This window comes from Nannobrachium achirus (assembly GCF_963921795.1).
Source record: "Nannobrachium achirus genome assembly, chromosome: 7".
Taxonomy (NCBI): domain Eukaryota; kingdom Metazoa; phylum Chordata; class Actinopteri; order Myctophiformes; family Myctophidae; genus Nannobrachium; species Nannobrachium achirus.
In genome coordinates this window covers 62,655,088-62,679,245 of record NC_137816.1, presented here as the reverse complement: position 1 = coordinate 62,679,245, position 24,158 = coordinate 62,655,088, and the positions used below count along the sequence as shown (strand labels likewise).

Genomic DNA, 24,158 nt, shown 5'->3' with positions numbered 1-24,158 from the left:
ACTGGACACGGCAGTAAGGCTTCTCTCTTTGCCTAGTACGGAACCTTTTCCCACGCTGGTCACAGCTGTGAGGCTTCTCTCTCTCCGGTGTGAACTCGGACAGTGGAATGACAGTGACATTGCATTAATTATAAAACATGTTTTCCCCCCACACTTTCCTGTGATCACAAAATAAATGTTTTTTCTACCGTGGCTCCCTTGTTGAGTGTGACCTTTAATTCATCAGCAATCAAATGTGTCCATTTGCAACGATTAAAACCATGCAGAGAAAACAGTGTTGTTGAATTTATCTATGTGTATCTACTACATCGGTGGTTCTCAACCTGTGGGTGGGGTCCCACAATTATTTTGGGGGGGGTCCCCAGATGATTTAATGTGCAACATTGTTTTCTCACTCAACAGTAAACAAACCAACATAGCGTTTAAGTGTATAGAGGGTTAAATTAATTATGACACATTAATTAGAGGCAGAAATTGTGAAAATAGCCGATCTACATGCTCACAACGCCTCGCGTTGCGAGGCGTTGTGAGCATGTAGATCTGCTATTTTCACAATAGAACTGTGGATGGATCACTGTACTACATCTTGGTGGTACTACATCTTGGTGGCACCCCGACCCATGATGGACTTCTTAGTGTTTCTCTCAGGTTTCAAAAGCATTATGTAACACTTTGGTCCAAACAGTGCCAACAAAAGGCCAAAACTAGATGCTAAAATAGCAAATATCTCCACCACATCTGCATATTTGCCTGGAGAGCTGATATATGCTGGGATGAAGGCTATCCACACGGCACAGAAGATCAACATGCTGAAAGTGATTAACTTGGCTTCATTGAAGTTGTCTGGAAGATTCCTTGCCATGAAAGCTAGGATGAAGCTAAGGAGAGCCAGTAAACCAATATAACCCAGTAACACTGCAAAACCTACTGTTGATCCCACATCACACTCATAGACTATCTTATCACTGTGGTATTGTGTGTTTTTATGAGGACTTGGTGAGGCAGAAACAAGCCAGACTATGCAGATTAATGCTTGAATAGAAGTAAGAACCAGAAGTGTTCCTCTCTGCTGCACAGCACCAAACCACTTCATAATGTCTGCTCCTCCAGGCTTGGAGGCCTTGAACACGGCCAACACCACCATAGTCTTTACCAAGATACAACTCACACTAAGAACAAAGGAGATCCCAAACACTGCGTGTCTCAGCTGGCAGGTCCACATCCTGGGACGTCCAATGAACAGAAGTGAACACAAGAAACACAGTTTGAGTGACAGCAAGAGTTGGAAGCTGAGTTCTGAGTTGTTGGCACGCACCATGGGTGTGTCTCGATGATAGATGAAGATTCCCAGGACAATGGCAGAGATAAGTGTGCCTAATAATGAGATTGTTGTCAAGGAGATACCGATGCCTTCGTGATAGGAGAGGAACTCCACACTCTTGGGGACACAGTGGTCACGCTGGGGACTGGACCAGGAGTCCTCTGGACAACTGGTGCACTCCGCAGAGTCTTAACAAGGAGGAAAAGTTTAAAGAGAGAGAGCTTAGTAAAGTATTGCCCTAAAGATAACCTACATTGCTACATCCTACTATCCTATTGTGCAGCGAAATGTTTGCTTCACCATCAGGTTCTGCCGAGTTTTTCACTACTTTCACTACTACCGCAGTAGCCATTGTGTCAATACGTGTCTGGTCGTTCCACCCCCCAAATGCACCACATTCTGCAGCATTTACAGTTAATGCTGCAACACTTTACACTGTAAGCCCTTGCAATAAAGAAGAATTCCGTGCTAAATCGCTTTCTCACCTTTTTTCGTTTTTATTTTGTTGAAAAAAAAAACTGTTCCAGCTGTTCATTTAAATACGTAATATTGTCTACGGTATATTGTTTAGCCTAGGCAAGATTTCAGAAGTGCTTATTTAAAGTGCTGCAGAAAAAAAGTGTTCATTTATGACATACCGGTACATGTTTTCATGTTTTGAGGTGTGCTGTTAGTATGCCAAGCTCAAAAATGGCCGCTAAGCCCTCAAAATGGACAATTTTAAGTGTTTTTGGTTTTTATGCATGGGGAATCCAATTAAATATTCTGATTCGAAATCAAGTGTAAAGAAACTAACTCATTTTATATTGCAACAACTGTCATATATTGGTGAATATTTTCCCATCCAACTTTACCCGATAACGTATATGTTCCCAATAATTATGACCATAAATGTGTCATTATATGTAGTAGTAGTTTATTTGGTCAATATTTTTTTTTACATTACAATATATTATTCTTTTTTTCTTCATCTTGGTTCGAACAAAACAAAAAAGGTGTAGACTGAAGCCCATGGATAATTTTTCCTACCCTTATCATATCATCAATCTTTTAGACAAAAACATAACAAAGTAAACTCTCAAAGAAAAAAAAAGTAAAAAAAAAATCTGAGTAATTACAAGATTAACAATAATGTAAACATATACATATATAGACACACACCTATATTTGTATACTGTATACAGCCACAAACACCACTATATGATCATATCAGTATCCGGTACATACCTACTATTAATATAAGTATGATAGATAATAATATGTAATCATGATAGCTCTCTGTACTTATTTATTTATATTCAAAAAAATGTTGAACCAATATATTGAACTGCACATCCTTAATTATTGTTCACAGCATTGCCATAAGCTTACCCCTTTAACAGATATACAGTGTTTTTTGGTATTAAGCTCATATTTGGTTTCTTTTACTTCAAGCAGCCCCCGAAGACAGGATGGAAGGAGATTATTGTGAGCTTTGCACAGCTTTTAGATTTTAAGTTTAAAGATTGACTATATAAAGTTAACCAACTCCATAATACTTCTGAAGAAAGTGCTTAAAAAGCATATTGCAAGCCTGTGTTATAAATTAATGGCCTAATTCAAACATCAGCCCCAAACAGGGACTGCCCCATGGTTCAAACTCTCGTTCGCCCGCGCAAGCCGAAAAATACAGGTTTTTCACGGGAAATTATTCATTTTTAAAACTGTTAAAAACAGTTCTACACGGCGGCAGAACGGTTTAGGCTTAATATAATAGGGTTTATATAAAGCATGATGTCTTAATCTTACCTTGGAAGAAAGTTCTTTCACAGTCACTCAAATCTTTCCTACACAAACTAGACTGCTCCCGAGTTCCGTTCAACGGGGGCCCCCCCACCGCAGGGCCTCCCCTTTCTGGGAGGGGGGACCTGGGTTGCCTTTGACAAGATTTGGGAAAAATGAGGACACGGCTGACGAACGCGCTGTCTATCACCTTAAGTTTCATTTTGGAAGGGGGGCCACGTTGCAAGATTTGAAAGTCTTGCAAGAAGAGATGTTGATCGCAAGTGAACCGTTTTACGAAAAAAAAGAGAAGAAAATAAAATAAAAGAAAAAAAGAACCCCAACTCATGAGTCTCAGCCAAATCATTAACACATGGGATGCTAAGGTTTATAACATTTCTAGCTGTTGCTGCTGCCGCCTTTCACTCACGCTTTATTTTGAAGAGCCTCGGAAGCTTTGTGCGTGTGCACGTGGGTGTCCACTGACGATTGAGGAAGAAAATCCATTTGTTTACAAACGCTCGCGAAACTAAAATCCAAACTGCGGCCGACCATCGCAGTAAAGTGTCACCGTGAAAACAATCAGATCTCTGCTTCCCTGGCGTTCTTTTCACCTCATTCATAGATAAAGCCCTTTTTATGTTTGAGCCTAGAATGGAAATCAATACAACCAGCTCATGCCATTTTCTCTCTTTCTCTCTGAGCTACGGGGTGACGTATACTAGGGTCATTCAGAGGGCAGGCAGCTGCACGTAGAGCTGTACCAGTTAACCCCTTGTTGTCTCGTTCATGAACGAGACAACTCCTTTTGGCAGGGTGACCCCTAGTGGCCTTAACTCGTTACTGAACGAGTTTGGCACCCAAGTTGTTAAAGGATGCCCTGGTTAGATCTTGGCCAAATGTTGTGCCTTTAGACACATTTCAACGAAAATATCCTTAAGAGCGGACTGTTGGTAGGCTATATTGATCTGAAAGCTGCAACAAGCTATAGATATGGAGTGACTGTTGTAGTCCCAAGTCTGGGCTCTACTATGATCCAGGTCTTATGCCTCATGCCTTAACTTCTTTGCCTTTTTTTTACTATTTTGAAAAACATTTTTAAATACTTCAAATGCTGATCTGCATCTGCACGTTGTGAGCTTGCAGATCAGCTATTTGAAATATATTTAAAAAAAATCTATATAGTAAAAAAAGGCAAAGAAGTTAAGGCATAAGGCATAATACCTGGATCATAATAGAGCCTGTACTAGTCTTCTATTAGCTTGGGTGTGGAATAGTAATGTAAACCTACCAGTCTCATTGCTGATCTCTCCCTCAGAACAAGCCATGCAGTCAAAGCAGCAGACAGGTTCTCCTTTCCTTCTGGCCACACGGGTTCCAGGAGAACAGCTCTCACTGCACACTGACCGAGGAGGCTGCAAAGGAAAGGAACAATGATCAATTTCACTCTAAACTAAATTACATTCACATCGTGAGCGCCAGACAATTGTACAAGTCCCTCTGATCCGAGTCCAAGTCGAGTCACAAGTCATCTGGTCCAAGTCTCAAGCAAGTCTCAAGTTGTTCTGTTGTGGGCAAGTCAAGTCAAGTCGAGTCACAAGGTTGTCAAGTCAAGTCGAGTCGAGTCACAAGGTTGTCATGTCAAGTCGCGTCGAGTCGAGTCGCGTCGAGTCGAGTCACAAGGTTAACCCCAAGTAACCCCAAGTTACACCAAATGTCGTTACCCGTCGTAAACTATAGAATGACTACGCAACCACCACAGGCTGGCAACACATTTCTGGTCGGTCACATTTGTCTGTGTAACATTACGGGCCATGCGAAAAGCTCCCAAGAATAACAGTGGAGTAGAAAACTTGTCGGAGGCTAAATGAAAAGGAATAAAGCTTTTGCGTGGGAGTTATTTAGTGAAGTTCTTAACCCTGCTGACGACTGGATGGGATGTATGTTATGAAAAGTGAGAAAGTGTTGGAAGACGGAGGCTTGCTACCATGATGGATAATTGGATAATTATTTATGCAGTCACAGATCAACGTTCGTGACAGTGGTGAGTGACATTGTTGTCTTATTAATGTTCAAAACACGATCGACCGACAGTATATCACCAACACACACATGCACACGCGCACACACACTTAGTTCTAATGTTATCTTCTTATGTTTGGTTTTACTTGTCTTCATGCGCAGTCTTCAAGTGGCGGATAAAGTTTGATGTCGTTCCCTCTTTGTCTTTGATTTTAGCGTTGCATATCTTGCATTGAGTGTTCCTCTGTTTACCATCGGAGTGGAAGTTTTTATATGCAAACTGCACGGAACTGTAGCAGCAGAACTGGCAGTGGCTGCATCAGGCTGGGGTGCAGCAGTAGCCATTCATGCTGTGTGTGTGTGTGTGTGTGTGTGTGTGTGTGTGTCTGGTGCTTGTGCTCTCGCTTACATGCCTGTCTCCAATCAATCAAATCAATCAATCAATAAAAGTGTGAACCTAGCGTGGCGTTCACGACTGCTTTGGTAAGTGGCGTAGCGGCAAGTCGTCCGAGTCAGCGTGTCTCAAGTCGAGTCGAGTCGGGAGTCATTGTCTTCCAAGTCAAGTCGAGTCTCAAGTTTTTGTCCTTATGTCCGATCAAGTCGCAAGTCGTCAAAAATATGACTCGGGTCCGAGTCAAATCGAGTCATCATGACTCGAGTCCAATTGTCTGGTGAGCGCAATACCTATTACATATTTTAGAAAGCTGAAATTACTTTTACGGATTCAAAGTTCCAGGAGATTCTGTCTTCATCAAGGATGAGTTCATCATCTCCGGAGGTTAACTTCTTGACCACACCTACATTGTGAATCTTTGGGCTTCCATCAGGAAGCCACGCCCAGTTCATTATATCGAAGATTGGTAAAGCATCACCTTTCTCATCAAATGATACAGGATCACCAACAGATGTGGTGAAGTTGACCCTTTCCAGGTAATAGAGAAGCTAGAAATGGTAATGAGCACAATCATGAAGTGCAAGAGACGTTAAAAATCTACTTAAGGGCACTATTTTGTAGGTCACGGTACCCACTATTTGGGGATTTAGCATGGCGCAAGGGGCGTTCCTGTGGCCGAGTTGCTATCTTCCACCGGGGACTGCCCATAAGACAGAAATCTCATTAGTCCTACCTTGGTTAGGGTTAGGTTGGACCAATGACACAGCACCCTTTCTTGTCTGCAGTGTACAGTAGTCTGTTGGTATTTGGTAGCCTAAGCACAAACATGCCCACCACAGCGCGTCTCTGTCTGGTAGTGGTGGGTGTCTGTCATGTGAGTGACACAGAAAGATTCAGGACTACGCTCAGCTCTGGTAAATAAACCAGTAAGACTCCCTAATCGGGAGATAAGCGACACTTTTGCCCTGCTCATATCTCCACAACCGTTGCCCCCATCCATGCCACATTTTGCACACACACTCCTTACCTGCCAAACTACAACCTCCAAGGACCCCCGGAGCCCCAGGGACCCCCAGGTCCCTGGGGGACCCCCAGGTGTAAAAAATGACCAAATGTGCAAAAATGACCAAATGACCACCCCAACGGGGCTGCTCACAGGGAATTCCCTAATACCCTAACCCCACCCCTCATTTCTCACATGGCCCTCTTCTAGCGCCACCTTCAGGCCTATTTTTAAAACACATTTTTGGCCACTGCTCCTACAGTTCTGGCCCTAAAATCACGCAAATTGCTACACAGTATGTCTACACTCATCCCATCAACATGAATCTGTCCCATATAGCGCCACCTTCAGGCCGATTTTTAAAAACCCATTTTTGGACACTGCTCCTACAGATTTGGCCCTAAAATCACGAAAATCACTAGACAGTATGTCTACACTCATGTCATCAACATGGATCAGGAAGATTTTGGAAAAACTAATTTTGGCCCTATTTGTGGAGATAAGTGACCTACGGTCGCTTCTCTCCCGATTAGGGAGTCTTACTGGTAGTAACTAGTTACTTTGTAACGCATTTGTCACAACACTGATCACTTTTATATATTACTTTTGTGTATGGAACCATCTTTGAAAGGACCACAATTGAAATAAATCTGTTGTGTTCATCCTTTTGAGTATTGTATGCACGTGTTTTCATATGCATATGTCAATAAAGAAGTGAATCAGAAGCATCGTTTCCTCAGCCATTGGTATATGAATGTGTGTATGGGTGAAAGTATATCACACAAGCATGGTAAAGTGGATAAAAGCGCTATATCAATGCACCATGTACCATTTGCCAGAGACAAAGGCATGTCTACAACAAAACCCAGGTGTGCCTAAGTATGTAGCCGGTGCCTAATGCCTCATTCACATACAGAAAAGCCAAGCTAATGGTTGGCTTGTTAATTCAATGTTATCTCTATGCAAACCAGCTTTTAATATTTCCAAGCTGGAAAAAAAGCTTGGAATTTTTTAAAGCTAGTTTGCATAGAGATTACATTGACTTACCAAGCCAACCATTAGCTTGGCTTCTCTCAGTGTGAATGCAGCATTAGGGCTCACATGCTTCTGAAACCACATACCATCAACCAATGGCAGCCATATCTGCATGGCAATGGGCAATGGTTGATATGGGGAGCCATGGCTCCACCTGGCTTCATTAGTTAGGTGCCGTTGAGCTGGCCATCCTACTTTTTTCAATTCTTCTAGTTTCTCAATGTCATATTTACATTTTCATTATTATTATTATTATATATTTGAGTCCAACTAGAAACATTAACAGGTCAACTGAATTCACATCCCACCTGCCATGGCTGTATTGTCTGCAAACTGGCACAGCTGTGCCCAGTGAAAGGCCCTCTTCCTGGCACACATTGCAACATGTCATGGAGGGAATGGGCCAGAGCATACACAGCCTTGTATACATTATATTCTGCTCTGAGGTTAGACACATCCAACAGTGCAGTGTCTGCTGTTGCCAGGTCCTCTTGTCCAGTACACACCCTTCCACCAGCATCCACCCAATCTGATGGAAGGGGAGCAAATTTACACTGAAATGTGTTCTCCCAAAACTTCCTCTCCTAAGGAAACAACAATGAAGACATAAGCATGAATCACATTGATTGATAAATGGATAACACACAAACATGATAACACAAAAATCCCTAAGGGCTTGTTTCCATTAGTGTCCTGTGTGTTCCATTCATCTAGACCAGGGGTGTCCAAAGTCCGGCCCAGGGGCCAAATGCGGCCCGGGGACACATTTTATATGGCCCTTGGCTTTCCTAAATTGTATTATAAACGGCCCACCATCACCGTCAAACAAGAATATTTTCCCAGAGTATAATTTCTCAAGGTCGTTCCCTGTTCTCTCATTCTGAAGAGGTCGAAGAAAGGCTATTTTATTGTATTTTCTTTTCCTTGTAGGTCTGGTTACATTTGGTAATGTGAAATAAGGCTGAATTATTTGTGTTTTGTTCAGAGCAGACACCTGACAAAAGAACATTTATATTGAATATTGATGATATTAGTTAAATAAAATCCTTTAAATGCGATACATTTATGTGACTTTGTTATGGTCCGACCGAAAGTACATTATTTGGGGAGATAGTCGGCCCTTGGGTGTTTTAATATTTTCTAATGTGGCCCCCTTCGAAAAAAGTTTGGACACCCCTGATCTAGACATTTAAATAATGTATAATAATATACAATAATATGCGACACTAGTAGCAATAAATACACGTATGTGACAGTTCGGGGGGTTAACATGCTATTTAGATATGAAAAAGCATCAATACAAAATTAGACAGCATTACTTACTATGTTATCTTCATGGTAGTTGTCAGGATGTATATTCAACAAGAAGTCCTTAAGACCTGGTATCTCTCCACGACGGATAGCAAAACCCAGGGTACCTCTCAGGTAGGGAAGGAAATGAGGAGCTTGGAGAGGAGGGTCTTCCCACCAGCCTGAAGAGGCAGGTAAGATCCATTGCAGACCTGTCACATTCTGCTTTACCACCTGCTGAGTGTATTGGGGAACAAAATAAGGTGTGGTTGTGTGCGTGTGTGTGTGCGTGCGGGTGTGCGTGTGTGCGTGTGTGTGTGTGTGTGTGTATACCTTTTGAATCCCTGAATCCCTGAATTGTATCATAACACAAACCTCCTCTAAGACATTATGAGTATAGCTCCCATATGCAAATACAATGATCACACAAGCTGTGGACGTCTTCATCACATTGACAATCTTCTGGAGTTTATCCAGGTCGTTGTCAAAGGGCAGAGCCTCTGAATAAGCCACACAACCCAGACCAGACTGGTCCAGGTCAGACTGGAGTAACAGGGCAGCATCGCGTCCAGCTTCATCATCACTAAACAACAGTCCTACCCAGGTCCACTCAAACCTCCTCATTATCTGGAGTACAGCTCGCACCTGATTTGGATACAGAATTATTCACATAGTGGTAAAACTAGTGGTTTGGAATTGTTAAATTGATAATAAGGGTAATAATAATAATAAGGGTAATAATAATAATGTGTATAATAAATAATAATGTGTAAAGTGTATACAAGTTCACCTGGAAGACAAAACTTGGCATCGTTCTGAAGAAGGATGGGAACTGAGTCAGGTCACTGAGACAGGAGCAAGACGCATAATAACTGATCTGAAAAAAAAAAAAAAAATAGCACAACAATTTACAATTTAGGCATTTAGCTGATGCTTTTAATCCAGAGCGATTTACAGTAAGCAAGGTAATACTTCAATAGGTTGACATCAATACATAGAAAGAGTAATCTAAGAAAACGTACGTACGTCCAAGCACCTATTCAGTAAAAAAACTTTACACATCTTTTCTGTAATGAACTCGTTTACGGGTGTTCCAACAGTGGGTCTGGTACCCCTGGGGGATCCTCAGGTTTACTTTAGGGGTGCCGCAAAATCTTTGTGTGAGAGGAACTTCAGCTTTTTTGACTGCCTTTGCCCTCTCATTACAATCTCATTACAGAAATGAAAATGTGTGCTGTTTTAACACAAACATTCTACATTACCCTACGATCACAATGACTGAATACACCTGTTTATCCTTGAGCACCATGGACAAAAAAAGAATATGTGATGTTTCGAGCATGTTTCGAGGTTATTTTGTCCAATAAAGCATCTGTCGCATTGGAGCCCTCAGTGCGCGAGCATTTATATTCTTTATTCTTCTATATACATTCCTCACTCAGCACCTGCCCAAACTTGTGTTGGGGATGTACATATTCTCTCTTTGCATAATATAAAACAGGCCGTGGTAAAAGCGGTTGGAGTAGGAAACTTACCATGGGCACTCTGTACAAACCTAATATTCTAGATATGGCGACAGAACTCTTTGAGGTAGAAGGACCCACAATGCCCAGCACTGGAGGAGGGGAGCCGACACAGCTCTCATCCAGTGTAAAGTGTTGCTCTCTCCCACTGATCAGTGACATCGCTGCAGGCAGTGCAACTCCAAGCGTGACACAGGTATCATAGAAGCTGTATCCTAGACTCACATTGGGCAGCAGGCTGGGGTTTCTGTTGATCTCCTCGATGGCAAACGCCATGGTCTGGCTCATTCTGAAACCTACGGTGTGAAAACTAACACACAAAACAACACTGTCTGTAACTTTAAATATCGTCGCTGATTAAACTTTTTATGATTTTCTTTTTATAAATAAATGAATGCCGTACTTTGTCTTACTACAGTGCCAGGAGAACGTAGCAAAGTTAGCTGATGTGTTGCGAGCTTGGAGATTGGCTGTTTTTAATAATTTTTAAGAAAGTATTTACATGAAAGTGAAAGTGGTGCAGTGTGTCTGTGGGTTCTATTGAACTATCAAAAACAGAGGTTATTTTTCTTTTCTTTTTCTCCGCCTGAAAATTAATAGTTTTGGACATAGGCCTACAAGGTTTCCACCCGACAGCAACTATTGGTAGAGAAATATATAACATAAACTAAATCATGTTACTAGATCAACACAAGGTCATTGTTCTCTTGCTTGCTGTTTAAACTTTGTGGTACTAACCGATAGCAAGTGGGACCCTGTTCCTTAGAGGTGAAAGACTGCTCAGGAAATACAGAGGCTACGTGCATAAAAAACAAACCACCCAGAAGCACGTCTCCAGCCTTGTACATTCTGTTGAGATTAAACTGTGCCTGTAACTCACACAAGGAAGATAAGGAAGACACATGAGAGAAGGAAGAGAACAACATCGTAAATGAAAACAGTTGTTTGACTAGAGAAGCCCTCATGACTGTCCTCCAATGTCTGACACCCTCCCCCTCTCTAAAATCCATTGTCCGGTTAAGTTTTATACACAGTGCCGTGCCGTCCCCTGTGCCACCTTACGTAATCTTTCACAACACCCATCTGGGCAGAAGCAGAGGTAGAGGCATGGCTTAACATACATCAACAATACTTTCATATGCAAATAACAATGTGGGAACAACTGACATCACAGACAGGCCCCAGATTGGGCCTCTCATCCACAACCAGCTTCATGCACAACTTTGTCAGAGTACTCTGTGTTTGTCGGTTTTTGACGAACGACTCGGCGGATGGCAACGCAGTCCCTTGCTGATGCGCTCGGTCAGTCCCTGCATACCGTATGCACATGACCATATATGAGAGCAAAGTGGTTGTATCCTAGGCTCAGGAAAACAGGATCTTCCATAGGCTATATGCCTATAGACCCATTTTTCAGTGTGGCAACCATAACAGCAACACCGCAGCTACACGGCAGTGCTCTGGAAAAATGTCTATATATGAGGGTATCCGGTTTGTTTATGATTATGTCTGAGTCATAGTCACATGCCTATATATGGGCTTATCTGTATCAGGTTTGTTTAGTCTTTAGTCCCTATATATGGGCATTTTGGGTTTGTTTATAGCTATGCCCGAGTCAGAGTGATGTGGCCGTGGTCATACCTATTCTGTATACATGGGTGTATTGGGTTTGTCTATGGTGATGTCTGAGTTATAGTGACATCATGCCTATAAATGGGAATATTGGGTTTGTTTATAGCTATGTCCGAGTCAGAGTGATGTGGCTGTGGTTCTGCGTATATATGGGCGTATTGGGTTTTATTAATGGTTATGTCTGAGTCAGAGTGAGGTGGCTGTGGTCCGCTGGCCCACCGCCTAGCTGGCCAGCCCTCCCATTAGTATTATTTAGGAATTTAGTATTACTTCAGTATAATATAATGTATCAACACCAGAGGCAGCGCCACAGATCATGTTCAACCCAGAGTCAACTCAAACAAAGGGTCAAACTCTTTCTCCTGCTATACAACCAAAATGTGGAATGCTTTACCGAAGGCCTTAAAGGAGTGCCAATCCCTAACATCCTAAAACTGCCCTGAAAAGCCACTTACAGGCAGAAGCCGATCGAAACTGGTAATAACAAACCTAGCCTAACCTCCCCCTTCCCCTGACCCTTCTATTTGTAAATACTTTTTTGTTGCACTGTTTTTTGTTTTTTTTTCTGTGGGTGTGTGTGTGTGTGTGTGTGTGTGTGTGTGTGTGTGTGTGTGTGTGTGTGTGTGTGTGTGTGTGTGTGTGTGTGTGTGTGTGTGTGTGTGTGTGTGTGTTTTAGCTGAAGATATGTACTGCATAGTACTGTGTTCCTGCCAGAATAGGAAGTGTTTAAATGCCATTTGCCTGAAAATATATATCACTGAGACCATTTATCTACTAATAAATGATCAATAATTGATTACTGTGTGTATGTTAAAGCACACGTGTGTGTTTGTGTGTTATACCGATATGAGATAATTACTGATAATTAAAAGAAAATATGACAATTTTCATATTAAGGCAAAATATTCTACTGAATCTGCGTTGCAGGTATTGATAATCTCGATTAATAAACAATCGAATCAGAACAGCTAACTTAGCGAGGCATTGACCAATGTGTTATTTAATTGGTGTTATTGTAAGGTTTCAACCTTGTGGTCTTTAAATGGCCTCTAAGGCCTGGGTTTATTAAATAACAACACTGTTTCTGTATGTGCGTTCGTGCATTCGTGCATTTGTGCGTGCGTGCGGAGCTGCCTGCATGGCAGATGACATCACTCAGCAAAGGGACATTCATTTGGGACACAACTGGAGTTGGAGATGCGTCACTCTTGTTTTCTCTCACACCTCAGTGGTAACTAGGTACCAGGTCAGGTACTGCCACGCACGTATCCCTTAGGGATACCCTTTTAACGTATTGGGATACGTCAGACAGATTTCACGTAGTCTGTTTGAAAGAGGCATTACAGCGTGCAGAAGCAATCTGCATTTAATAATGTTTAACTCAGTTAGAATTGCACAAAGACATGCGATCAGACCCAAAAATCCTGAAGAATGATGTGTTTTTATTTCACATTATGATCCACATAATTAGAAAGCAATGCAGGAGAGCAGGAAGGCACATGTTTCAACAGGAACACAGAAGGATATTAACGCTCTGACATTGGACCAGCAGTTGAAAACATGCTTTAGAAAAGGTCAGCACATGGACACTGGTTGTAGTGGTATGAAACATTCATGCTGTACATACACATACATGTACATTTGTAAATATTCCATTTACATACAGAACCTTGAACCAGCAATTTGATGCAAGGAGAGGAGTAGATTTTTCTTAATCTACTTACAGTAGGTGAAGAATCGGGCGCGTCGTGCTATTCCGCTGGCCTTAAAGTCAGAGAGAGACAGAGAGAGGGAGAGAGAGAGAGAGAGAGAGAGAGAGAGAGACATCCGCAGCGAGCTGTGATGAGCTTGTACTGTATATCAGCTGTTATCGTGCGCAATGCTGTTGCAGGGTTGAAGTAGCTACAGTATGTGGAGTGGGGCGTCTGCTCTTCTTCTCTCTCTCTCATATGTTATAGCCCTGGGTTAGAGTGCATGTTCAATAATGTGTCCCATAGGCCTCTCTGACTGCTGATTTCATGAACTATCTTCCAAGAATAGCATTTTATCAGTGAATGGAAACAGGCAAAATGTGCATTTTCTTTATTCAAATTTCTGTTGATTCGCTTCCTATTTTCATGCCGCTGTTCAACTATGAGAGCGGAGAGACACGCACGCACACGCACGCACGCACGCACGCACGCACGCACGCACGCACACACACACACACACACACACACACACACACACACACACACACACACACACACACACACACACACACACACACACACACACACACACACACACACACACAAAAAGACGTGTAAATGTAGGTCAAACCAATTAACGCAACAGGCACAGTTAGCCTACTAACTGACCAGCTCTGATCTCCTCCAACTCCCAAGTTACATTAAACCATAAATTACGTATGGTTCTCACTCTCAGCAAATGTATTATTAAGCCTGTGCATTCTCCATGTTTCCACCTCAAAATGCTGGATTATAATTCTTCAAATGGACCCTCTCTCTCTCTCTCTTTCTCTCTCTCTGGGACATCGGATTCGAATATCCGTGCCGTCGGATTTTCAGGCCATCGGAATATCGAGATGTACCGGTACCATCCATAGGCTATACGCCTACCATAGCCTTAAGGGAGGGTATTCAACTTTTCACCAGCTTTGATTCATGGTAGATAATATGCTTGCATCTCTGACCGGAGTACTGCTTTTTATTGGTGGAAAACCAAATTTACTATCAAGGTTATTAGCAATCAAATATAAGGATGTTGTAAAATACAGAGACAGTGAATTATTTGTTGGCACCTCGACCCATGATGGACTTCTTAGTGTTTCTCTCAGGTCTCAGCAGGATGGTGTAACACTTTGGGCCAAATATTACCATCAATAAACCAAAACTAGATGCTAAAATAGCAAATATCTCCACCACATCTGCATATTTGCCTGGAGAGCTGATATATGCTGGGATGAAGGCTATCCACACGGCACAGAAGATCAACATGCTGAAAGTGATTAACTTGGCTTCATTGAAGTTGTCTGGAAGATTCCTTGCCATGAAAGCTAGGATGAAGCTAAGGAGAGCCAGTAAACCAATATAACCCAGTAACACTGCAAAACCAACTGTTGATCCCACATCACACTCATAGACTATCATATCACTGTGGTATTGTGTGTTTTTATGAGGACTTGGTGAGGCAGAAACAAGCCAGACTATGCAGATTAATGCTTGAATAGAAGTAAGAACCAGAAGTGTTCCTCTCTGCTGCACAGCACCAAACCACTTCATAATGTCTGCTCCTCCAGGCTTGGAGGTCTTGAACACGGCCAACACCACCATAGTCTTTACCAGGATACAACTCACACTAAGAACAAAGGAGATCCCAAACACTGCGTGTCTCAGCTGGCAGGTCCACATCCTGGGACGTCCAATGAACAGAAGAGAACACAAGAAACACAGTTTGAGTGACAGCAAGAGTTGGAAGCTGAGTTCTGAGTTGTTGGCGCGCACCATGGGCGTGTCTCGATGATAGATGAAGATGCCCAGGACAATGGCAGAGATAAGTGTGCCTAGCAGTGACATGGTTGTCAAGGAGATACCCAGGGGCTCGTGGTAGGAGAGGAACTCCACACTCTTGGGGACACAGTGGTCACGCTGGTGATTGGACCAGAAGTCCTCCGGACAACTGATGCAACCTGTAGAGTCTGACAAAGAAGATAAGATTAAAGGTACAGAAAAGTAGAGTATCAGCCTAAAGATAACCTGTTATACATACAGAATGTAAACCTACCAGTCTCATTGCTGACCTCTCCTTCAGAACAAGCAATGCAGTCAAAGCAGCAGACGGGTTCTCCTTTCCTTCTGGCCAGACGGGTTCCAGGAGAACAGCTCTCACTGCACACTGACCGAAGTGGCTACAGGGGAAAGCAACAACGATCAGTTTCAGTTCATATAAAATTACGTTCACATCATGAGCTCAACATTAATTATATTAGAAAGCCAAATGGACCTTTTTGGTTTCAAAGTTCCAGAAGATTCTGTCTTCATCAAGGATGAGTTGTTCACCTGCAGAGGCTGACTTCTTGAACATACCTACAGTCTGAACATTTGTGCTTCCATCAGGAAGCCACTCCCAGTTCATGATATCACAGATTGGTAAGGCATCACTATTCTCATCAAATGATACTTGATCTCCAAATGGTGTGGTGAAGTTGACCTTTTCTAGGTAATGCACAAGCTAGAAATGGTGATGAACAAAATCACGAAGTGACTTGAAACATTTGTCAGTTTTCTCCTAGTATGTCAATTTGTCATGCTTTGTATCAATGTCATATTTACATATTCGATATTATTCCAAATTAAATCCAACTAGGAACTCTAGTAAACTGTCTATCACACCTGCCATGGTTGTATTGTCTCCAAACCGGCACAGCTGTGCCCAGTGAAAGGCCCTCTTCCTGGCACACACTGCAACATGTCATGGAGGGCATGGGCCACAACATACACAGCCTTGTACACATTATACTCTGCTCTGAGGTTAGACAACTCGAACAGGGTAGTGTCTGCTGTTGCCAGGTCCTCTTGTCCAGTACACACCCTTCCACCAGCTTCCACCCAATCTGACGGAAGGGGTGCAAATTTACACTGAAATGTGTTCTCCCAAAATATCCTCACCTTAAGAAACAAAATACAACACCTTGTGAATATGTAAAAACAGATCAGATTGAAATTGCGGATTAAATACAAAATTCATCCTGTGGAAAGTTGAACGCATCAGCAGATGCGCTCTTCCTTCCCACCAGGACTGTATGTACACATGTGGTCAGCAAAGCACGTCGAATCATCAAAGATCGTAGTCAGTAGAAGATGCCAAATGGAAAGTGGCTAGAGTTGTTACAATACCGATACAAGTATCGGAAGAGCTGTCGATACCGGCTAAAATGCTGGTATCGGCAACTATGCCAGTCTGTCGAGTCTGATGATACAAAACTGTGAAAGCTGTCCCGTAAGTAACAATAGAAGATCACCATAAACGTTGAAATTAAACAGAAGACTCACTACGCTGTTTTCCTGGCCGCTGTCATAGTCATCGTCAGGATGTATTTTCAACAGGAAGTCCTTGAGGCCTGGTATCTCTCCACGGCGGACTGCAATACCCAGGGTGCCTCTCAGGTAGGGCATGTAGCGAGGGGTCTGGAGCTTTGGCTGTTCTGTGAAGCTCACATCAGCGATCCACTGCCGACCTGTCACCTTCTGCCTTATCACCTGATCAACAACAACAATAATATAATAATATTAATAATACAATGTTCTGTAAACTAATCAGGACAAATGCAATCTAATAAACATTCTAACAATTTAACATTTAGTTTTAGCAAGGGGATGTGTGGAAGCCAATTACTGAGAATTTGCTTAAATAATAATTAAATTGTATTGCATTAGACGATGCTAGCAATTAAATAGCAATTAAATATCTCCCGTCTGTTTTCAACTAGTGTGTGTGTGTGTGTGTGTGTGTGTGTGTGTGTGTGTGTGTGTGTGTATATTCACGTTATTCCTGGCCCCGCCCCCGGCTTCCTGCTCATATCCTGAAAGAGGCGGAGGCTGAAAAAGCTGGCCTGAAAAACATCATTTGGTTTCCTGTTGTCCTTGCATTAAAGTGTCAGTAGTTGGCGTTCTGGGCTCTGGGCTCTGAATGTACCTGGGTTGCCATGTCTGCTTATAATAAGCAATTAGTGTATTTAAAAAAAATAGTATAGTTCCTTTATTGGGCTTACTTTCTAATATTCTTTTAAACCAGTGGTTCCCAAATCTTTTCATATGGACCCCAGATTAACATATTTCTCCACAGTTGCAGACCCCCATCTGAAAATATGTGCTGCCAGGGACCGCCACACAGATTTATGTTGTTAAAATGTTTCAAAAATATTCAAAATATATATATTTTTCCCCTCAGTAGTTTTTAAATAGCAAATATACAAGCTCACAATATGTCGAATGTGACACATTGTGAGCTTGCTGATCTGCTATTTTCAAATGTAAATGTAAAGTAGTATAGCCTAGTTGCTTCTGTTGGGCTTATTTCTTTGGCAAAATTTGGCAACAGACAATTCCCTGTCACTTCCTTAATTGGGAGGAAGTGAAAAGATGTTTTGCAGAAAATGGCATACTCCATAGAGAGGGCCAGGAATAACGTGAATACAGTATATAGCTAGGGTTGAACACCCTTTGCCTTTGAGATATATGAAAGGATGTCCTCACTTCAATATAACTCATTGCAGTCTCCTTATAATTTTGATTGACACGGATCAGAAGAACCCTAACCTCTTCCATGAGATTTATCAGACGGACCCCATATTCGATGCAAACGACCACACGAGCCGTGGACGTCTTCATCACAGATACGATCCTCTGGAGTTCGGCCGGGTCGTTGTCCCATGGCAGGACCTCCATATAGGCCAGGCAGCCCCAGCCGGACCGGGCCAGCTCAGACTGGAAGATCTGGGCTGCGTCGCGGCCGTAGGCATCGTCCATGAACAACAGTCCTACCCAGGTCCACCCGAACCGTCTCAGAATCTGGAGCATAGCTCGCACCTGAATGCATAAAGAATGGAGGTGTAACTATAAGGGCTTTTTTCAGGCCTTAGATGATGAGAGATGAAGCAGAGAACCCCTCTACATATTGTCTGTACGATGTGCTCTTTTTTCCATATACAAACCTCTCGGACGAAAATAGAAGCACAGCATTGTGAAGTTGTAGATCTTCAGAATAAGGAAGTGGTTACAAAAAACATATCCATATTACACAAAGATCTGGCGGCAGTAGTAACTCAGACGACCCCCTCGGGTTGAAGACCCTTGGACTAGATTATTAACATAGTGGTAAATCCTTGACCTTTGGCAACTGAATTTCCCAAAGGTCGGTCTGACTGTCTGTCTGTCTGTCTGTCTAAATGAGTGAATCTCGTACACAGATTCCACAATGAAAATGTCTAATACTTCTCTTTTGATGCCATCAACAGAGATCTTTAGTCAGACTACAGCAGCAATACACACACACACACACACACACACACACACACACACACACACACACACACACACACACACACACACACACACACACACACACACACAAGCCAATGAGATGTGATATGCAATACCAATTACGCTCACTAGAGAGAGGTATTTGACACGTGTGTGGAACATGCAATACTTGGTATTACATGATTGTTCTACTGATTCAACTGGATAGTATTACTTATGAGTGTTCTACTGATTCACCTGGGTGGTATTACTTAATACTTATGACTGTTCTACTGATTCACCTGAATGTTATTACTTATTACTTATGACTGTTCTACTGATTCACCTGGATAGTATTACTTATGATTTTCTACTGATTCACCTGAATGGTATTACTTATGACTGTTCTACTGATTCACCTGGATAGTATTACTTATGATTGTTCTAAAGAAGGAAGGGTAGTGATGCCGGTCACTCAGACAGGAGCACATGGCATGGGAACTGATCTGAAAAAGGACATAAAACAATTGTTCAGTAATAAAACAACTGTTCAGTAATAAAACATCTGTTCAGTTATATACAACTTTACTTTGTTTTCCTGCACACACCGTCATTGCTACCACTCAAAGCATATGAGTGGTAGCAAGGACTGACCAGGCTGTTCTCATGCTCCACCCAACCCGTGGTGGAAAAAGTACTCACATATTTTACTTATGTATAAGTATCAATACTGCAATATAGAAATACTCTGTTACAAGTAAAATCCAATATTCAAAATGTACTTTGGTAAAAGCATGAAAGTGTTGGCATCAAAATGTACTCAAAGTACCAAAAGTAAAAGTACAAAATGTTTGAAGATAGCAGATCTACAAGCTCACAATGCGTCGCTTTGTGACTAGTCAAGGTATATAATAGGGCTAAAGTGGTTTATGTATAAACTAAAGTGTTCTCAACATTCTGTGAACGAGCTAGGGACCTGCTTGCGTTCACAGTGATTAAAATACAGTATACAGGTATTAATGTTACATGTCATACATAATGCATAAAACATTCTGAATATTTCACCAAATAGTTTAATTACTCCCCAGGCCTCCGTGTTTTATCCTTGTAGATCTGTTACTTTTGATACAGTAGTGGCAAGAATTAAAGTATGGTCTACCTACCTTTTTTTAGAATACTATTTCTATGCATTTGTTGTATTGATGTTGATGAATTGATGTATTACCTTGCTTTACGTCGCTCTGGATTAAGAGCGTCTGCTAAATGCCTAAATTGTAAATTATAAATTGTATACCTTACTTCAGTATGACTTGAAAATTATTATTCCCACAAGGTTGGAATGACTCCATGGATTTATTTAACAAAAGTTGAGATCTCCAGGAGATACTGCCACATGAAAATGCATGCAGCCTCCCGAATATCAGACATGCGTTCACAACAAGAGAACACAACATACAGGTAGATAGGGTTTGGTTGGTGGACAGATCATACTTTTGTGTGACACTGTGGTATGATCCAGTATAGGGGTGTTAATTTTCAAAAAAAATTAACATACAGATTTGCCATTTCAAAACCTCACGCGTCCTGTCATTGGCAAGACAGTAGATTTTCAGGGGATTTGCAGAAAGTGTAGATTGTAGATCAGCTATTTTTGCTAGTTTATGCAAAAATAAGCTCTGTTCTCCATAAAAACTAGAAAAGCAAATCAGGGAAAGAAACCGGTGGGAAAAAATGCATTTGCAAGACATTTTCAGGAAAGAACAGTAAAAACGTAAGATTTGAACCGGCACATCTGCATACTGTAGACATAAGAGCTTTCTCCTCGACAGCAACGATGTTATATTATTGGGTGACGACAAAAAGGGGGTTGCAGTAAACAACTTACCAGGGGCACTCGGTACAAACCTAACACACTAGACATGGAGATGGAATTGGACGAGGAGGGATCGCCCACAATGCCCAGCACCGGAGGAGAGCCAGCGCAGCTGTCATCCATCTGAACCTGCCCCTCTCTCCCGCTGATCAGTGCCAGCGCGGAGCGGAACGACACGTCCAGCGTGAAGCAGGTGTCGTAGAGGACGTAGCCCAGCGTGACGTTGGGCAGCAGGCTGGGGCTGGCGTTGATCTCTGTGACGGCGAAAGCCATGGTCTGGGCCCACCTGAACTCGTCGATGTAGAAACTAAACTAACACACACACACACACACACACGTCCAAGTAAACGTAGCATATAGTTGTTGTCGGGTAGAAACCTCCAAAACCGTTTCCCCTTTTATTATTAATTTAAAAATCGAGTTAAAGTAGTGAAAACATTTTTTTATATACTGTATATATATATATATTTTTTTTTTAGCTTTTTTATGCCTTTATTGACAGACAGTTAAACAGACAGGAAATGGGGGGAGAGACGCAGCAAACCCGGGTTGGACTCGGGAATCGAACCAGCAACCTGCCGCAGGCTACACAAAGCCCTATATTCATGTGCCTAGACCAGTAGGCCATCGGGGGCACAGATCAGCTATTTTTACTACTTTTGTGCAACACTTTTGTATGATGAAGCAGCGCTTTCATTTATCCAAGAAACTTGGAGATACAAGGTTTCTGCCTGACAGTAACAATATCTATCTTTGTCGGAAATAATACAACATCAGTGGTGGAAAAAAGTACTCACAATTATCAATACTGTTGAAATACTCTGCTAAATGTAAAAGTCAGGAATTTACTTGATTAAAAGTACAAACGTATTGGTATCAAAATGTACTTACAAAGTGCCAAAAGTAAAAGCACTCATTAGACAGACTGTCCTAGGCTACTTCAGGTTTTTAAATGTATGTATTTTTTGTTGAAATAGAAGATCTACAAGCTCACAATGCGTCACATCGCGAGGCATTGTGAGCTTGTAGATTAACTATTTTCAAATGGTCGAAATGTATATAGGGCTGAAGTGGTTAATCTAGTATGTTTTTGTGATAATAATCAAAATCTACAAAGTAACTAATAGCCAGTTTCAAATAAATGGAGTAAAAACCTAATATTTGGAACCGAGATGTAATGGAGTACAGAAGTAGGCTAATTGGAAATGGGAAATATTCATTAATTATATCCATTAAAGTAAAAAAGCAAAAGAATTAAATAAATAAAACCAAAGAGTTCTTAAGCACAGCACTGAAGTCAATTTACACACATACTTTACACCACTCTACAACCAATTCTCATACATCAAAAACACCCGGGCCCCCGCCTGTTCTCTTTGCTTTGCTGTTTGCATTTGTGATACTCACTCATAGCAAACGGAGTCTTGTTGCTCGGAGGTGAAAGACTGATCGGGGAAGACAGAGGAGAGGTGGATGTCAAACACGGCGCCCAGGACCAAGTCCCCGGGCTTGTAGATTCTGTTGAGATTAAACCTCCCCTGCAACTCACATGAAGAGGAAGACGATGAGGAAGGCAAGAGAGAGAAGGCAGAGAACAACATCATGGTAAAGAGCACGTATGAAGAACATTGTACATTGACTAGAGAAGCCCTCATGACTGTCCTCCTCTGTCTGACACCCTCCCCCCCTTCTCTGACATCCATTGTCCAGTTGTTAAGTTTTATACACAGGTCTGTGCCGTCCCCTGTGTCACCTTATGCAACTACATAATCTTTCACAACACCCACACATCTGATCACAGACAGAAGTAGAGGCAGGGCTTAACGCAATGGTACATACATTTTAATTATATGTAAATGATGTGACATATGCATGTCCTGTAATGTGTCAATCACGCATATCTCACCAGGGTTACTTTGGCAACTGTTCACACACTGCAGGCCATGAAAACAAAAGATTAAAAAAAATGTCCTTGTTATTCTATGCACAAATAAGATCGATTAATCATAGCGATTTTGATTATAACAAATAAACAAACCAGTTCACATAAACGATATTGAAGTAAAATAAGATATCCGAACGGCTACATAGACCATATTTTGTGCAAAATTACAATTAAAATACATTTTCATGTGAGCCCCTCTGTACTACGGACACAATCTATTGTGTCTATATTGTCCGTATAGGCGATGCCTTGACGACACAAAAAGAAACAAACAAACAAAAACAAAAAAAAACATTACGGTTTCAATTACACCAGGGGCCACATTTTAAAACCCAGCTAAATGTATCAGGGCCCCCTCAGGATCCATGTTGTATAACCTACCTTAATGATGTCAGGGGCCCCTATGAACCGTGCTCTACAACCCAATGCTGTCAGGGGCCTCTGAGGGCCACATGTTGTACAACCCAGCTAAATGTACCAGGGGCCACATTGTACACCCCAGTTTATTGTGTAGAACCAAGCAGTAATCTAGGTTGTAAAATGTGGCCCCTGACAAATTAAGCTGGGTTATACAATGTGGCCCTGCCACATGAAGCTGGGTTATCCAATGTGGCCTCTGGGGCCACATTGTATAACCCAGCTTAACTAATTGACTGCCACGATCAAAAGTCGACCTGCCTGCCACGCTATATGATTTTCTTACCTTTTAATGTGCTCGCAGCGTGTCCTTCGTGCCCAAGGCGTGTGTACGATCGCTACAGTCGCTTATATGTCGCCGTACAGATCCGATCACAAAAGGATCCATGTAGACGCGACCTAGCTTTAGCATGCTATAAGCTCACAAGCTAGCGCAGAAATGCTGCAGGACACGTGACGGGATCATGAAACAGAAATGGGCGTTTTTCAGTCAAGCTTTAGAATGGGAAACAATGGAGAATCGTTTGTTTATTTTTTGGTCCAGACAGGAAGCACTTTATTTGGGCACTTCGACAACTCGGATCGGCGACCGATTTTGGATTAATTCTTTACAAATGCAATAAAACAGATGACTTGTGAAACTTGTCAGCAACTTTTTTTTCTATTTATTTTTTTATCATAGACAATAGATTAAATACACCCATTGATATAAAACATAGATAAAATGTATGTCTTTACGTCTTGGTGGCACTGCGACCCATATTATGGACTTCTTAGTGTTTCTCTCAGGTTTCAAAAGCATTATATAACACTTTGGTCCAAACAGTGCCACCAAAAGGCCAAAACTAGAGGCTAAAATAGCAAAGACCTCCACTACATCTGCATATTAGCCTGGAGAGCTGATATAAGCTGAGATAAAG

The 24,158-nt window shown here is 41.8% G+C and overlaps 2 protein-coding genes across 2 annotated transcripts; both read right to left on the bottom strand.

The window, feature by feature from the left end:
- Positions 1-595: 595 nt before the first annotated feature.
- On the bottom strand, positions 596-10,625 carry LOC308288899 (extracellular calcium-sensing receptor-like; the record flags this gene model as incomplete). The annotated part of the gene is made up of 5 exons (XM_080730373.1): positions 596-1,509; positions 4,374-4,497; positions 5,825-6,046; positions 9,277-9,471; positions 10,431-10,625. The coding sequence occupies 5 exons, from the start codon at positions 10,623-10,625 to the stop codon at positions 596-598; spliced, it is 1,650 nt and encodes a 549-aa protein (XP_080586499.1).
- A 4,145-nt stretch (positions 10,626-14,770) lies between these two features.
- Positions 14,771-21,161, bottom strand: LOC308288898 (extracellular calcium-sensing receptor-like; the record flags this gene model as incomplete). Its single annotated transcript, XM_080730372.1, has 8 exons — positions 20,889-21,161; positions 19,423-19,509; positions 18,302-18,571; positions 17,036-17,242; positions 16,376-16,651; positions 15,987-16,214; positions 15,768-15,891; positions 14,771-15,681 (listed from the first exon to the last, which is right to left on the bottom strand). Exons 1-8 carry the CDS (start codon positions 21,147-21,149, stop codon positions 14,771-14,773), a joined length of 2,364 nt encoding a protein of 787 aa, XP_080586498.1. The 5' UTR covers positions 21,150-21,161.
- Positions 21,162-24,158: the final 2,997 nt, after the last annotated feature.